At 33.4% G+C, this 18,886-nt stretch overlaps 1 protein-coding gene across 3 annotated transcripts in view; it reads right to left on the bottom strand.

Moving 5' to 3' along the window:
* The window catches only part of KIF20B (kinesin family member 20B), a 67,604-nt gene extending 48,839 nt beyond the window's left edge, over window positions 1-18,765 (bottom strand). For all 3 annotated transcript variants that reach the window (XM_031461373.2, XM_064488203.1, XM_010996290.3), the window contains exons 1-12: window positions 18,654-18,765; window positions 15,096-15,243; window positions 7,461-7,547; window positions 7,237-7,353; window positions 6,602-6,740; window positions 5,847-6,031; window positions 4,095-4,131; window positions 3,378-3,605; window positions 2,300-2,411; window positions 1,326-1,397; window positions 1,095-1,241; window positions 248-410 (exon numbers count right to left, since the gene is read on the bottom strand). In XM_031461373.2, the coding sequence (XP_031317233.1) occupies window positions 248-410; window positions 1,095-1,241; window positions 1,326-1,397; window positions 2,300-2,411; window positions 3,378-3,605; window positions 4,095-4,131; window positions 5,847-6,031; window positions 6,602-6,740; window positions 7,237-7,353; window positions 7,461-7,547; window positions 15,096-15,243; window positions 18,654-18,676 (1,458 nt within the window). In that variant the 5' untranslated portion in view covers window positions 18,677-18,765. The remainder of the gene's footprint in view (window positions 1-247; window positions 411-1,094; window positions 1,242-1,325; window positions 1,398-2,299; window positions 2,412-3,377; window positions 3,606-4,094; window positions 4,132-5,846; window positions 6,032-6,601; window positions 6,741-7,236; window positions 7,354-7,460; window positions 7,548-15,095; window positions 15,244-18,653) is intronic.
* Window positions 18,766-18,886: the final 121 nt, after the last annotated feature.

Here is an 18,886-nt window from a genome sequence, read left to right as displayed (position 1 = left end):
AAGAATACTCACAATTTGTAATGGGTAATTTTATTTATTACTGAGATCATTTTAATCTTAAGCAGTGGTAATTTTCAATCTTTCCCCATATCCTCCTACTTGATCAAATATTACATTTTTTGATTGTCAATTATTTTCTAGCTTTACAGCTGTAAGTGCAAAATGGATTATCTACTCTTAAGAAAAAATCGTCTAAGTATTCTCATAAGAAGCTTAATAAATTCTGCAGAAATTTAAGTATATTTACTTTTTGCGCAATGGCTGAGAACTTCAACACATTGAGTGTCTCATCATAGGCAAAGAAACACTGGCTGATGTTGACAATCATACATATTTTTCCTTTACCATTAAAAAAACTTTGAAAATAGTGAGTCAGTTTACTTTCCCGGAAAGGCACATGCTGCTGAAACCTGTGGAAAATTTTTTCAAAAAATTGTAAGTTAAAACAAATCTCATGAATTCAGGGTGCTGATAAATTTTACAAAAATAATCTGGATATCATTGACTTAAATTCTAGGTCAGTGATTAGTTCTACCTGTAACAGTCATTTTTGTTTATTTATCTTGTTTTCTTTAAATACTACCACCAGTAATAATACTACTACTAATAACTACAATAATCTACTAGGCAAAATGCAAAGAAAATCACATTGAACTGGGTTGTACTCTCTAGCGTAGAGCAATTATATAACATATACACCTTAACTAGAAATAGTAAAGGCTGATTTATAATTTACTCAGCCTAAAGTGCTAATTAATGCAGAAATCTATCACATCTAAAAGAACACAATGCACTAGGAAGAATCACGTGGTTTTAGATGCTGAACCAGCATCATTAAAAGCTTATTATCTAAGGTGTCTGTAGATATAGACGTGCTATGGAAAATACTGTGTTTACCTGATGAACCAATGGCACCAACTGACACTGTTCCTATCATTCTTTAAAATCCAAAATGCCTAAACATTTTAATCACAATCCATAGTCATTACATAAGAAGCAAGTTAAAAAGAAGAGAGCTTTTCTAAAACTAGCAAAGCTGAAAGTGTAAATATTTTAATACTTAATTTGTTAGTAACACATTCAGCAACTCTTACTTTGACTTCTCGCTGTTCTTCAAAACATTTATACACTTTCCTAGAGTCAATAAAGAAGTGTTGATGTTTCCAGTCTCTCTTAACCTTTCACCTTCATTCTGTGTCTTCATGCTTCGTTCTGAACCAGCAAGATCACATAAAGACAATCTGAACAAACAAAAAAAGAACTTTAAAAGTTCCTCAAAACAAAACAATTCAAAATAATTACAATTTAATGAATGCTCAACTTACTCACTGACTCGCATTACACGAGGCATTTCAGAATCTTCAATCTGTAATATTCTAATGGTGAATATGCTGTGACTAAAAGAAATACACAAAGTTCAAATACTATCATTCACTTTAAATTTCTGCATTCTAAATAGGACAGGCAAGCATCTAAATCGACATCTATTTATATCCTAATACTAGCCATAGCTCTTGCACTGCATTCTCCAACCAGCTGCCAGATATTTCAATCCAGCGCTCCACTGTCACCTACATACCCAACTGCCTAAAAGCAATTATCTTTCACTTAGCCCCCAATCCTTCAAACTTACTCCTCTTAACATTCCAACTTACATTAATGGAATCACTTATAATAAAGTCTCAATTTGCTTGCAAAGATGATATTATTAGTTAAATGGTAATATGTACAGCTAATCGACTTTGAAGATATACCTAAAGCAAAGCATACATTTGACCTAAATATAGGCTTATCTGGATCATGTATTATTCTCATGCTATACATGGGGGACAGGGCTCTTTCCCCCTTAAGAGAAAACCTGTTTTAAGTACCTCACTGCTTAAACTTGTCTCTCATCCCCTAATCCCTTCCATCAAAAACATCCTTCCTTAACCCCTTGAGATTGTAGCATAACTCAGTATATGTATAATGTCTGTGTTCATGAGGTAAGGAGGCGAAACACAGAGAAAAGTCCACTATTACAGGCAGCTGAAAATATTGAGCTTAGATATTCACACATGGAAAGAGTAAAAATACATCAGACTGAGTGCAAACTAGTAAATCTTTTGTTGTAACAAGAAATAGTCTTGATAATCTTACGTGTTCAGTTCTCTTCAGTTTACAGAATGTTATTATGACTATAGATTCATTTAACATATCAGAGAACCTACTGCCCACTTTAATTTTAAATTAGTTGTATTTAAATTAGCACAGAACACCCTGGGTGCCTCAGGTTTATACTGTAGGGTTTACTCCTTACCTTCTACTAGAAGCATTGTTCAGTTTTGTGAAGGCAACACTCTGGTGCTTTATTCCTAGTTTTAAAAGTCTATATGCTTCTTTGTATTCAGATACTTGAATCCACTGTAGGTCTTCAAAAAATAAAGAGGGCACATATCAATTTATAAAAACATGGCATTTGTTGTACAATGCAATGTCTTTGAAGATTTGTTATCTCTTTTCCCAATGACATATAATGAAATCTTTCTTTTAATAACATACCCTAGGTATAGTCAACTCAGCTAGCTATTCCATATTCTACCAGAAAAGAAGTACAGAAGATGAAGATATTATAATGATTTTCCAGTATTTAAGTTGTACTAACATACAAAGTAAATGTTCTTAAACAGAGTCTGTCAAAGGGAAAGTTAAAAATAGGTAAGATTCCTTAGAATTAAACATTCAGGAAATAAAGACAAAATACAGTATAGATTACATCTAAAAAATTATCTAGCTATGAGACATTACAGATTGCAATTCATTAATGAGTCATGAAATTAAATTTATTGAGTCATACCCAGCATTTTGTAAAAATGAAGTAGAATATAGAAAACACCAAAGTACATTCCTTGTAGTAAGGGTAAATATAATTAATTAAACTTTTCAATTGTATATATGCATATATATATATATGTATGTGTACACACACACACACACCCCCCAGGTACAGGATCATGATGTTATTAATATGTATTCCCTACAGTGGGGTAGTAGTTTTTAAAGGTTGGAAAAACACTGCTGTGGGACAGAAACATTTACATAGCTCTAAAATTTGAATATTATTACAAAGCAGCAAAATAATTTGAATATCAACACACATGGCTTTTCCCATTCTCTAAAATCCAATCAACAATACTCAGCAAACATAGTACTAAACTAGAACCCTATATATTCAGGTTTAATTAACATACCAAAACGTACTTCCAAAGCACAAACTATTCTCATTATCTTGATGTTAATAATTAGTATAAAAATATTCAATTTCTACTTTGCTTTCCTGTAACAAAGCCTAGAAAAGAACTTCAGAGCAATAAAGTAAAAAATACTCATTAGTATACCTTTTATAAAAGAATAGCCCTTTACATCTTGGGAAAGGCGCAGCATCTTTCTCTTTTGGAACTTAGATGATACAGGAACAAACAAATCATAAATACATTCATTGTAAATCTCAAAGAAAGAAACCCACACAGAAAATTTTATATTATTATCCATATTCAAGCTGGCTTGTTCACAATCTTTCATGGATTCTTCAAACTCTGAGACATTCAAAGAGTTTGTTAAACTCCCTACAGAAAGAATAAAAAAAGATAATCATAAAATTAAGCAATCAACAAAAAATGAGACAACAGGATAGATCAAGACTCCTGGACTTAAAAAACGAAGTATCCTTAATCTTTTGACCAGCAATGTTAAAAACTTTTTAGACCAAAGCAGACATAAATAAATATAAATATTTGTATTAACCAAAACTTGGCTTCTTTCTCTCCTTTTCTTTTACAAATATACTAATAAACCACACTGAAATTAAATGTAAAGGACAAAGAAAAAAATAATCTTTCTTGAATTCAATATGAAAGTTAACAACCAGTGAAAGGGACAGCGGTGATATTAAATCCAAGTAAGACTTCACAGTGACTGGTATTTCATACAGTTAATGTACCATTTTCCAAGTATTACTGTCATTAAAGAAATTAAATCACCCACAGAAGTGATTCAAAAATTAAAAGCTTTTCAAATAATCAATATTTAAAAGTAAATGAGAATGGAAACCTTACCATAAAGAGTATCATGACTGTCATTATGTGTAGCAACCTAAAAAAAGAAAGATTTTTTTTTAAAGTTAAAAAACATTTTCAGTTAAGGTTAAATAACCAGTAAATTAATTACTTATCAAATAAGGCATGAACCAAATAAGTCATCTACTTTTCTACCTTTCATCTACTCAGTTCAACGACCTCTATTAATTTTTTCCTAGTTAAATAACATATTCTCATAACAGGAAATTTGGGAAACTACAAAAAAGTATCAAAAAGAATATCCTTATAAGTAATCCCTGCCACTCAGAGGCAATTACTATTAATATTTCAACATATTTCATTCTATTCTCTTCCCCACACTTATTGCCTTGTAAGTTTTTTTCCTCCATAATTAAAAATTATTTGTAAACATCTGGTGGCTGCATAACTGAATAGATGTGAGATGACTTACATAATACTAAGATATACATCTTAACATATTATTTTTCCTTCTGTAATCTAATTGTTTCCTTAGAATATATACCTAAATCTAAATTGGTGAATGAAAAGATAAGAACTTTAAGTTCCCACTCTTAATATAGCATTGCCAAAGTGCTTTCTAGAAACACATTTTACAATCAACCTATGAAAGTTAAAGTGTGTATCTCATGTTGTTACCTGAAATTTATATAATGCTGTACATCAACTATACCTCAATAAAAAGAAATTAAAAAAAGAAGTGCGTATCTCATTTTCCTTAACATTTTAATAATTTCATAGGCAAAATAATATTTTGTTGTAACAAAGTAACTTGTTAGGGAAAATTTTTTTCATTATTAATTACTTTAATTTCTTCTATGAATTATCTATTCAATTATCCACCAATCTCCATAATTTTTGTTAAACTACTATTTTACTTACAGAGACCATAATCATGGACTCTGAACTTTGTTTTCCTTGAGCAACAAAGTTTTATTACCTTGGAACCCTGATTTTTAAATTTCTTTAAAAAGAAAATCCCCATCAATGTTTTGAATATATTTATAAAGACAGTTAATAGCTTTTAACAACATTAAATAGAATTCTGAAAATATAACAAAATTCAGAAGGCATAGGAGGAATAAATAGACAAGCACAAGTTTACAAAAATTTCTTTCTCATTAAAAATTATTAAAAAGAAAGAAAAGGAGGTAAACACATAACCTATAACAGACAACATGAAATAAAGTAGTGTGAGATTTAAGATATATTGAATAAAACAAGTTACAGAATGTCTGTATAATAAAATCTCATTTTTGTTTTTCATAAAAAAGAATATATCCTACACATAAAGAAAAAGATATAATGATATATGCAACTATATATGACTGTGTTCATGTGTATATACAGACATATACAGAAAGCTCTATATGTAAGTTTTTTTGTGTAGAGAGAAGAAGATCAAAAAAGGTACGTTCATATCTGTTAATAGCGGTTTTCTACCTGGGAATGGAATTATAGGAAATTTTCACTGTTTAATTTTCACATCCCCTTGTTTAGATGTGTATACATATTACTCTTACAATTAAAAAAAAAGATTTTTAATTCGGAACCATTTACATTTGCATTGTTTAAATATTTCTGCTGTTCATACAATATAAAATAAGAAGAGGTATCTTCAAATAAGCTTTTAAAACTTTTTTCAAAAAGAAACAGTAACCACAGAACATTCCAATATAGGCTGAAACAAACGAAAGAGCTATTAAGAGGTCATGATTTACGTATATTTTACATACTAACATACTCCCATACCTCTTTAATTTGCCGAAGCAACGCACTTTTGCTAGCAACTTCTTCTTTCTCTTGGTCTGGTGATAAGCGTAAGTAGTCTCTGGATCTATGTGGTTTAAGGTTCATCTTTGCATACAGTCTTTCCTGAAGACTATCAAATAATACATTCAAAGTTCGAGGCAGAATGCCAATATTTTCTTCTGTGCCTACGAAAAGAATTTTTGTTTTATACTCTCTAAGAGTATTAGGAAAGAGGCAAAATACATTCCTGAACTGCCAGAGCTCCTTTTATACCACAAATAGGCAGGAGAAAAAGATGAGACAAAAGTGAGAGAAGTTAAAGGATTACTCAGTTTTCTAACACTTTGGTCTTCATTGTATAATTGATATTTCATCAACTATTATTCTGATTCAAAGCCTGAAATTGTACATTGAGATCAGGCTTTAAGATTGGCTATCATCCATTATCACAAACTATTAAAGTAAAACAAAATACAGTGTTTCCCTGGTTATCCATGCTTAATTCCCTATGTCACATCAATCCTTTTTTGAATTTTTCTCATCGTATAATTCTTGTTATATGAGTAGTTTCACAAATTAATTAAGTCAATCTGAATTAAAAGCCATCAGCAATACACATTTGATATGCTATTACATACTACAAATGGGGCAAATGTGCTAGGTAATGAAAACATAACTACATGCAAGTATTATAAAGATGAGTAAAACATTAGTGCTGCTTTTGTTTCCTTTCTAGCAAAAATAAAACCATTTACCTTGAAATGTGTAAGTTTTTCCTGAATTGGTTAGCCCGTAAGTAAAAATCAGCCGACTCTGTCCTTTCAAGAGGTCTTTAACTGGCTGCAGAATGCAACCCTGAAAGAATTCCTTCTGTGTAGTTTCTGGGCCAAAAACCTAAAGAAGCGTTTTTAAAAACAAGTCCTTTTAGAAAAATCAAGTTACTATTCACAGTGAGTTCTACACTCTCATGTTTTTTAAATTTAAAAGATTTGTTTTACAAAACTCATTCTTAAAATAGCTGCCATATCCTCCAATTCCCACAAATATACTTGATAGTTTACTGTCAAAAAGTTTTCAAGATAGAAATCTGATCCAACCAGTAAGTTTTCATCTAAATTTTGAAAAGAACATTTAAAAAAACAGGTAAGAACTCTACAGAGATTTATTCACTTCCAATTATATATATATATGTACACACACACACACATATATATATATACACACCTGAAATTTGAGTCCTACCATTAAGAAAAAAATACCAGTGCCTAAAGTCTAAGTTCCATAAGTACTAGATATATATAGTTCATTACATACAACTAGGTAGCAATTTAGCCTTAGCCAAGTCTCTTTTTCTTAAAAGTAAAATCTTCAATTTCACATGGGTACCTGCCTTGGAAAAACTGAATGTCTGTGCCATTTGCCCAGAGCTTTTCTCACTTAACCGACCAATGATACTTTGAGGATCTTTCAGCACCACAGTCTGCGAGTCCAGAATATACACACAGCCCTAGAACACAAATAAATAAATAAAAGTAAACCTACAATAAATAAAAATGATATTTTGCCCATTTAATGAAAGTAAAATATTAAAACCCAATTAAATTCAACACAAACCTTAGACTCATGTTCTTTTTCTGACTGTGTGAATGGTCTTATTCGAAGACAAACCTGGAGATAATCTTTGGATTCCAATCTGTTTACCTTTAAAAAGAAGAAAATATTTTAAAAATACTAAATATGGATTTTCAGAGATATCTTTCTTTAAAGTGTCTGATTGCTATGAATAATGTGAGATTATACAGAATCTCTAAGCAAACAGTGACTTCTGGTTTTAACTATTTTATACATTTAAAGAAAAACAAATCTTTAAAAAAATATATATATATATATATATATCACAAGAGATTCAATTTCTTCTACCTTCTATGTTTATACTTGAAGTTTACAATATCCTTCTTTGCCATAAAATTCTAACCTTTATAACTAATACAGATTAACAAGGATCTAAGTCACTAAAACATCTAACTACAGAATAATCACAGGTAACTAGAATAGTCTGTTAACCCAAATGTTCAATTCCACTTTGCATTTAGAATTTTTTTTTGCTATATAGCATTTTCCTTACTGCTTCCTTTGAGGAAGAAAAAAGATTAGTTCATTTTTTAAGATATTTTAACGAAATACCTTAAATTTTTTAAAAAAGTGAAAAGGAATCAATTACTTGAAAAACACAACTCACCAAATAAGACACAAAAAGTAGAAAATTTGAATAATCCAGTATCTATTAAAGAAATTCAATTTACATTCAAACAAAAGAATCCCAACAAAAAACTCCAAACCCTGGTAATTCATGGGTGAATTTTCTCAAACATGTATGGATATAATCATATAAACTGTAGACAAACTCTTTAAGAAAATAAAGGAAGAGAGAATACTTTTCAACTAATTTTGAGTTTAACATAACCTTGACATCACAACCTGAAAAGGATCTCCTCAGGAAAAATTACAGAATATCCCTAATTAAGATAGAGGCAAAAATCCCATAACAAAATAATAGCTAATATATAAAATAGGATTAACACATCCTAACCAAAATAGTTTATCCCAGGAATGCAAGGCCAATATAGCAATCAAAAATTAATTAGGGTAATTAGACACATTAAAAGAATAAATGAGAAGAAACTTATTTCTAATAGGTAGAAAAAAAAGCATTTGAATGATGATATAAATTTAATATACATATTCAACATCCATTAATAAGAACTTTCAGCAAATTTGAGAAGGGAACTTCCTTAACCTGATAAAGTGCATTTACAAGAGACCTACAGCTAAGATCATACTTAATTAAAGACTGAATCAAAGATGAGTAGCAAGATGAGTAACAACACAGGGATTTCTGCTCTCACCACTTCTATTCAACACTGTGCTAGAGGTTCTAGAGGTTTTAGCCAACGTAATCAGGTGAAAGTTGGATGGGGCAGGGAGAAAAGGAAAAGGAAAAAGGGAGAGGGAAAGAAAAGTACCCACAATGAGAAGACAGGAATAAAACTGTCCCTATTCATGGACAACATGAACATCTACAAATATCTGACAACATCTTCAAAAAAGTTACTGGAACTATTCAATGAGTTTAGCCATGTAGCATAACAGAAGATCAATATGCAAAATCGACTGTTTTTTCTATATACTGGGAAGAAACAGAAATTGATTTTTAAAAGCAATACCATTTGCAATAACCTCAAAAATTATGAAATACTCAGGAAAAAGACTTACAAAAGATGTGAAAGACCTGTAGATTGAAAACTACAAAACACTGCTCAGAGAAACTAAAGGAGGCCAAAATAAATGGAGATACACCTTGTTGGTCATTTAATAGATTCAATGTTGTTAAGATGTCAATTCTTCCAAAATTGAGCTATAGATTCAATGTAATTGAATCAAAATCCCAGGAGGGTTTTTTGGTAGCAACTGGCAAACTCATTTAAAAATTCACACAGAAATGTAAAGTACCTCGAACAGTCAAAACAACCCTAAAAGAGGAAACTTGGTAGGCTAACACTACTACCTGATTTCAATACTTACGTTAAAGCTACAGTAATCAAAATAGAGAGGTATTGAGAGACAGATAAATGGATCCATGAAACAGAATACATAGAGTATTCAAAAATAAACCCCCATATATAAGGACATCTGATTTATAGCAAAGGTGCAAAAGACATGCAGTACAGAAAGGACAGCTTTTTCAACAAATTGTGCTAGAGTAACTGGACAGCTATATGCAAAAAAAAAAAAAAAACAAAAAAAAGAAAGAAAAAGAATTTGAATACACACCTCACATTGTACATAAAATTAACTCAAAATGGATCACAGACCTAAATGTAACTAAAACTGTAAAACTTCTAAAAGAAAACATAAAAGAAAATCTTTGTGGCCTTGAGTTAGGCAAAGATTTCGTAGACACAACACAAACAGCACAATCCATAATAGGAGAAATTGGTAAACTGGAATTCCTCAAAATTAAAAACTTCCCTTTCAAAAACACTGTTAAGGGATGAAAAGACAAGCCATAGACTGACAGAAAATATTTGCAAAGGATACACGTGACAAACAGATGTATCTGGAAAATATAAAGACCACTTACAATTTAATGAGAAAACAACCCAATTTTTTTAATGGGCAAAAGATTTAAACTGACACTTCTCCAAAGATACACAAAAGGCAAATAAGCACATAAAAACATATTCAACATCTTTAGTCATTAAGTAAACATGAATACTAATTTGATACTAATACATACCTCTTACAATGACTAAAAATAGAAAGACTACACAGAGGAGCTAACAAAAAAATGAAAGAAAAGAACAAAGTTCGAGGACTGATAATACCCAACTTTAAGACATACTACAAAGCTACAGTAATCAAGACAGTTCTGGCAAAAGAACAGAATCAGTCAATGGAACAGAAGAGAGCCCAGGAACAGATCCACATGAATATAGTCAACTGATCTTTGACAAAGAAGCAAAGGTAGTATAATGAAGCAGTCTCTTCCACAAATGGTGCTGGAACAACAGGACATCCACATACAAAAATTAACCTAGACATAGACTTTACACCTTTCACAAAAATTAACTTAAAATGGATACAAACCTAAAAGTAAAACACAAAACTATTAGTCCTAGAAAATCTGGATGACCTTGGGTTTGGCAATAACTTTTTTGATTCAACACCAAAGGCATGATATATGAAAGAAATAATTGATAAGCTGGATTTCATTAAAATTAAAAATTTCTGCTTTGTGAAAGACACAGTCAAGAGAGTGAAATGACAAGCCAAAGAATGAGAGATAATATGTACCAAAAAATTTGTAAAGCACTATTATTCAAAATACACAAAGAACTCTTAAAATTCAACAGTAAGCACATAAACCAATTAAAATGGGCCAAAGACCTTAACAGACATCTTACCAAACAAGATATACAGAAGACAAATAAGCATATGAAAACATTGTATGTCATCAGGGAAATGCAAATTAAAACAATGAGCTTTCACTACACAATTATTAGAATGGCCAAAATCTGAACACTGACACCACCAAATGCTGGTGAGGATGTGGAGCAACAGGAACTCTCGTCCACTGCTGGTGAGAATGTGAAATGCTACAGACATTTTGGAAGACAGTTTGACAGTTTCTTACTAAAATAAAAACCATTGTACTATACAATGCACCAATCACATTCCTTGGTACTTACCCAAAAGAATTGAAAACTTATGTCCGCACAATATCTACACATGAATGCTCATAGCAGCTTTATTCATAGTCCCCCAAACTTGGAAGCAATCAAGATGCCCTTCACTAGGGGAATGAATAAACTGCAGTAAACCCATATAATGGAATATAATTCAGCACTAAAAAGAACTGAGCTATTAAGCCATGACAAGACATGGAGGAAAATTAAATGCACACTGCTAAATGAAAAAAGTCAACCTGAAATGGTTACATACAGTATAATCCCAACTATTTAATACTCTGGAAAAGGCAAAACTATAGAGATAGTTAAAAGACCAATGGTTAGTGGGGGTGGAGAGGAGACAAACAGGAGAAAAACACAGATGAATTTTAGGGGAGTGAAAATACTCCATATGACACCATAATGATGGATATATAATGATGGATACACAATGACAGATACACATTTGTTCAAACCCGTAGAATGTACAACACCAAGAGAAAGCCATAATTTCTAACTATATTGTGAGGACTCTGTGTATTAATCATGTGTCAATGTTAAGTTCATCAGTTATAATAAATGTACCCCTCTGGTGGGAAATGTGGATAATAAGGGAAGCTATGCATGTGTCAGAGCAGAGGGTATATGAGAAATCTCTGTACCTTCTGCTCATTTTTGCTGTGAACATAAAACTACTCTAAAAAATAAAGTATTTAAAAACAAACAAACAAATAAATATACTGACCACACCAAGTGTTGGCGAAGATGTGGAAGAACTAGAACTCTCACATACTGCTGCTGGGAATGTAAAATGCTATTATCACTTTGGAAAAGTTTGGCGGATTTTTGACAATGATCCAGCCATTCCACCCCTAGGTATTTATCCAAGAAAAAAAAAAAAAGAAAATACATGTCCATAAAAAGATTTATACACAAATGTTCATAGAAGCTTTGTTTGTAATAGCTAGAAACTATAAACACAAATGTCCATCAGCAAGTGAATGGATAAACGAATTGTGGCATAGCCAAACAACTGGCAGTAAAAAGTAATGACCTATTGATACATACAACATGCATAAAACTCAAAATAATTACGCTCAGTAAATGAAACCAGATCCCCTCCTTCATTTATAAAAAAACTCTAGAAGTGCAAACTAATGTATACTGACAGAAAATCTGATCGGTGGTTACTTGGAGATGTGATGGGAGGGAGAGATTACAAGGAGGCACAGGAAACTTTTAGGAGTAATAGAGATATTCACTATCTTGGTTGTAGTGATGGTCTCATCCAAAACTTTTCAAACATGTGCAGTTTACTGTATCTCAATTGTACTTCAATAAAGCTGTTAAAAATATCATTTACAATTGCATCAAATACCATGACATGTTAATGAGTGTATTTAACAAAAGATGTTAAAGGCCTCTACACTGAGAAGTACAAAACATTGCTAAAACGTTAAAGACCTAAATTAATGGAGAAATATACCATGATTATAGATGAAAACTCTCAGTATTATTAAAATGTCAATTCTCTCCAAATTGATTCATAGATTCAGCGCAATCCCAGTCCAAAATCCCAGGAGACTATTTTATGAAAACTGGTATGCCAATTCTAAAATGTATGAATATGGAAAGAACCTAGGAAACCCAAAATACTCCTAAAAAAGAAAAGCAAAGTTGGAGAACTCATACTGCCTGATCTCAAGTATTATTAGAAACCTACAGAAATAGACAGTGAAGTATAGGCATAAGGATGGACAAGTAAGTCAATGAAAGAGAATTATGCAGAAATAGAACCACACATATATACACACCCATGTGATAATCAATAAAGGCACCAAAACAATATAATGGGGAAAATAAAGTTTTTTCAACACAAAATGTTAAAATAACTAGATAAATGGCAGTAAGAAAATCAATCAACCAACCTGGACACCTACATCAACCATACACAAAAACTAATTCAAGATGGATAACAAATACAACCATTAAAACCAAGGCTCTAATCATTTCTAGAAGAAAATGTTCAAAAAACCTTCACAACCTTGGGCAAAGATTTCTTAGAGAAGATTCAAAAGAAATTACCATAAAAGAAAAAAAAGTTAAATTGGGTTTTAAAATTAAAAACCTCTATTAATCAAGACCCTATTTATCTGATAAAGGACATGTATCTACAATGCATAAAGAGTTCTCACAAGTCAATAATAAAACAAACAACCTAATCTTTTTAAAAGGGGAAAAAATTTGAAGAGACATTTTACAAAAAAAGGTACAAGAAATACTTGAAATAGTGCTCATTTAGGGAAATGCAAACTAGAACCACAATAAGGTACTACTACTACACTCAGAAAATTACCAAGAGCTGGCAAAGAGGTGGAGAAACTGGAACCTGCATACATTGCTGGTGCTGTATGGCCACTTGGGAAAACAGTTTTTATGAAGTTAAATATGCACTTATCATTTGACCCACAATTACTCCTAACTATTTCCCCAAGAGAAATGAAAACACAAGTTCACAGAGAGGCTTGCAAATGAATGTTCAGAGAAGCAGTATTTGTAATGGCCCCAAAATGGAAACCACCCAAATCAAATGTCCATCAAATTGTAGAAGGAAATGTGGCATATCTGCACAAGGTACTGCTGTTCAGAAACAAAAAGTAACAAATTACTGACACATGATGTGTCAATAAATCTCAAAAACATCATGCTAAATAAGCAAAGGGTCAGCAAATTTTTTTTGTAAAGAAAAGACAGTTAATATTTTAGGCCCTACAGGTCCCACAGTCTGTCACAACTACTCAACTCTGCCATTGTTGTGCAAAAGCAGATCTAGAAAATAAGTAAACCGGTAAGTATGGCTGTGATTCAGCAAAACTTTAAGTTTGAATTTCGTATAATTTTTACATCATGAAACGTTATTTTTCTTTTGATTTTTCTTCAACCACTTAAAAATGTAAAAATCATTCTTCGCTTGTGAACAATACAAAAATAGGCCTTTGTATACTGACCTTTGTGTTATGTGAAAGAAGGCACACAAAAAAGACTATGTAATGTATAATTCCATTTATATATCGAGAAGCATTTATCCCTTCCTCCCTTTTCTTTTTCTGATTAACTTAGCTAAAGTTAAAGAGCCTGGCATACGATGGGTATTAAATAACTATTCTTTTATCTAAGTCCCCTATACTCTCCTTTCCCTTTCCATCATTCTTTATAAAATGGATTAGTCCATCTCTCTAAGGCATCAAAATTAAGTCTAATCTGCAATAAACAGAATATAAATGGATTGAAAGTAAATGCATAAGAACAAGTCTATAAAGAAAAGCAGCAAACATAGTGATTGAAGGTAGAGTGGTAGAAGGACTTTTATTTCTTAAACACTACTAAGTAAATTTTTCTTTAATCTGCATTATTTTTTAAACTAAGGCCTGCAATTCCTAGGGGCATAGTGGACAGTTTACATTTTTGAAAGACCCACAGCAGCACCTGACATATGTTGAACACCATGAACTATTAACTCGAAGTAGTTCAGTTTCAACATTAGATCACACTGTTTCTTTGGTGATGGCATATCTTAGTGAAGGTGGATTTCCAGTGGTGGTTGTGATAAAAAGTAAGTACAGCCCCAAAACAACGAATAACAGGAAATGAGGGTGGCAGTATCCAATCTAATTCCAAAGCTTGAGAAGTTGTGCAGCACCCAAAAGGCACACAAAGCCCATTAGGAAGTAACCGTGGTTACTGAAGAATGAAATAAAACATTAATTTTTTTTCCAAATGGCTACTAGGTTAGGGCACAAACAGTTATTAAATAGTTTGCACCTATTATTTGAAGAGGAACTGTTATGTGTTTAGGACACCATGAAAAAATTACTAAGATGGAAGTTTGCCTTAAGTCTACAAAGTGGGGAAACCTCTGCTTTTGTATCTGTCCACGTGTGTGTACGTGTGCACAAGCACACACATGCATGTACCCAGTTCCACTCAATCATGATAGTCAACATAACTCTGTTGTACTTACCTCAGTGCTTGAAGCAACTAAGGAAAATTCACGAGAGAGGTCAAGCTTAATGCCATCAAAATTTATTTCCGAAGGCCTTTCAACTGGGTCAGCACTGAAAACATAAGATGGTCTAGGCACCCCATCCTGATTTAAGTTAGATTCCATTCTGCAAGAATAACAGTAATTTCTTTAGATAACCTCCATAAATCAATATACAAGCCATCCATTATTTAAAAAGTCTGTGAGTCCAGCCCATTACTTTCCGCCATATAGCTAGATTTCCAAAAGGAAAACACTGGACTTCATCTATAACGTGACGACCCATGGAAAAGACAAAAGATCAAATTATTTACAGACTCTGAAAAAACTAATATTGGACACAACCTACCACTACTATTCATATGATCCACACACCACCGGTGCATGGGTAGATTCATCCAAAGAGATTTCATGAGTAAAGATAATCCAGAAAGTATGATAGTATAAAACATTCAGCCTCCACCTGATATCCTCTCAGAAATCAAACAGTGAGGGTGGAGTAAATTATAACCTTCTGTTTTTCGTTGTTTAGTGTCTTCTGAAGAATGTTACTTATAGACTTTGTAACGTTGCATTTAGAATTTAAAGTCAGTTACCTGGACAATTACTTTCAATTGAATTCTTCTAAATAAAAGTGAAAAAAAGTATATGAACACATTCGAAACAGTACCTGATACATCACAGGTCTTAAAAATTAAGTTTAACATGAAATAATGCATCAGTAAACTATTACAACTAAATTAAACACCAAGGTACTAAATTTAAAGGTAAACCCAGAGGTAACCTTCACTGATAAAATATTAACATTCAAATATTTACTGCACAATACCAGGGGGAAAAGGAGTGAGCGCTTTACTCTTTGCACATTATGAAATATCCAGGACAGCGACTGCCAACCAGGGTTCCTGGCTCAAGAAGGTAGTTAGTAATGGGCATCCGCAGACGTTAAGTAAATGAGTCAAAGATAGTCCTTGTTGTTTACTTCTTCACAGCAGGCCACAAACATTACTTCAAAAATCTACTGAGGTGTGAAACTCAAATTTTCACACATCCACTTACTTTATTTATTTTTAATTAATTAATTAATTATTTTAGTGGAGGTACTGGGGATTGAACCCAGGACTTCATGTATGTTAGGCATGCACTGTAGCACTGAGCTACACTCAACACCTCCCCATATCCATTTACTTTAAATATAGCCAAAATACGCTTATTTTTAGCCATACAGAGCCTAACTGGTTTGTATATCCAATGAAACTGCACCCATCATCTGCTAGCCACAGATAACATCCAGGACTATGAAGACCCCAAGCCTCTGACACAGGGACTCCCTACTGTGCTGCTGAGCAACATCACTCCCTCTCCCAGTCCCCTGGCCCCTCCCAGTTCCCTTGCCCTCTTCCCCTTCTAGGTGATGGCCCTTCACTCTAGTCTCTGGAAGGTCTCATACTGCGGGTGACTTTCCCAGCATGCAGTCCTGTCAAAGTGTTACCCCAGTAAAGCCCCTTGTGTGTTACTGCCGCCTTGTGGTGGTATCTTTTTCCTTGCTCAGCCCTGAAACTCCCCAAACTCAATACAATAGGGCTGTTTTCAATTTTCTGTTTTTCCTAAATTGCAAAAAGACTTAAGGAAGTTATACATTTGCTTTCAACAAAACCCAGCAAACTATAGGATCAACCAACCATATAATTAAGCAAGTTTAACACCTTCATTGTTTTTTTTTATTGTACAATCAGTGATGTAATCAAATGAGAAAATTACTTAAATGAAGTCCAATAGAATACTTCAAACATGTAATTTATGGATGAAAATTAAGCAAAAAGGTAACTGATAGAATAAAAAAAAAACACTGATCTAGCAGAACATGAGAGAAAAGTTTGCAAAAACATGAAAGTACTGGCTTGACATTTCATATCTCAGATTTCATAGAAATGTCCAGGAAACAGGGAGATGTCATTCTTTGCCTTCAATTAATTTTTGGTTAAAAAAAAGTGTTGATAAATATTTTATGAAATTAGTAACTTAGAAAGAATATTGTACCTCCTAAAAAAGAGTAAGGTTATAGTAGTTTCTACTTGCTTATATGTTCAGTTTTCAATGAATAAACTGCCTCTTAACACTTAAAAAATTGTTGAGATATACAGTCACTTCCTGTACTTTCAGTTAACTTCTAATTTTGTGTGGCCTCCCTGACTAGAAACTTCTTGTGGTCAAGGACCACGTCTTATACTACTCTGAATCCCTGACAACAAATTCAGAGATTCATGTAGTGATGAAGATTCTCTGCATAGTGACTTAAATAATAATAAATAAAGTCCTCTATACCCCCCCAAAAAATTATTTGGCCCTACTCTTTAGAGATATCTTTAGCAACAGCAGGGTTCAAGACCTAATTTGGAAAGGCTGTTCCCACAACTGAGAAACTGTATCTTTTATCATCTCGCCAGTGAGATTCCATGATTGAAGGCTGGTGAAAAATAACTGCTGCTGAATGTGGTTTCTGAATGTCATCCACAATATACAGTCTGAAAAATGTCTTCACTGTGGGGAGGATATAGCTCAGCGGTAGAGTGCATGCTTAGCATGCATCAGGTCCTGGGTTCAATCCCCAGTACCTTCATTAAAAAGTAAATTAATAATAATAAACCTAATTGTCTCCCCCCACCAAAAAAAAAATTAAAAAAAAATTTTAAGTCTTCACAACTAATGAGTCCTTTATATTATTTTGTAACCTGAAGTCTCAGATCTTGTACACCTAATAAAACGTATACACTGCTATGCTGCTTCTGGGTAAACTGCTACCTTGTTTTAAGAACAAAAACAAATCTGAATTTAACCATCTTTGGGATTATAAACAAGCTAATCCATAAGGCGTGAACTTTTGTCAACTAGTCCTTCTGCAAGGAATATTTGAGTGCTGCACCAGGCAGTTATCACTGAAAGAAAAAGTAGGAGATGGGGGAAACCTTCCAAACTGGTCATGACAGCACTAGCCACACACATCCCCTTCCGCTTAGCACTACAAAGTTCAAGAAGTGCGAGCCCCAGGCACCGGCAGCAACCTGGGAATTAACTGCAGACTGCCACCACAGGAATCCCACAAAATGAGAGCATGCCACTTGCCGAGCGAACTGCTCACCTTAGGGATTCAGGACGCTAGATCTGTCAATAACAAAAGCAACAATAATAAAAATATTAACGATTGCAAACACTTGGTGCCTACTATATACCGGCACTCTTTCTAACAGCTTTATATATTATCATTTTATCTTCATAAGAGCCCGAAGAGGTAGGTTCTATCATTAATCCCTGGTAACAAACGAAGAAACAGGCCCAGAGTTTAAAGACGTTGCCTTGCGTCACACAGCTAACAAGAGGCGGCGGACACAGATTAAACCCTAAGCCTCAGCTTTCCAAAGCGCACCCGGTGCCCAAGGCGTCCTCACTGCTCCACAACCCAGTTCCTGAGTAATTTCAGGGGCGTCACGAGCCCCGTCGGAATGTGCGCACGCTGCCTGAACCGTTTGCCCCAGTCACCTGGTGTGTGCGGAGTCTCCCATCGCCTTCCTCGCACCCTCACCCGCAAACGTCGTCCTGCCAGCCCGACCAGCGAGCACCACAGACGTATATTCCTTTTCAAATTCAAACAATGGCGGCCAAGGCCCCGCACTGAACGCTGGGAGTGGGCGGGGCTTCCAGGCGCAGCCGACAGCCGCTGTGAGCTTCCCACCAGCTCCCGGGAGATGCTTTCAAATCTGGGAGGCGGGTCT

The sequence above is a fragment of the Camelus dromedarius genome, chromosome 8 (genome assembly GCF_036321535.1).
Source record: "Camelus dromedarius isolate mCamDro1 chromosome 8, mCamDro1.pat, whole genome shotgun sequence".
Classification (NCBI taxonomy): domain Eukaryota; kingdom Metazoa; phylum Chordata; class Mammalia; order Artiodactyla; family Camelidae; genus Camelus; species Camelus dromedarius.
Note: the sequence above shows the minus strand (reverse complement) of the source record. Positions and strands in the feature narration are given on the sequence as shown.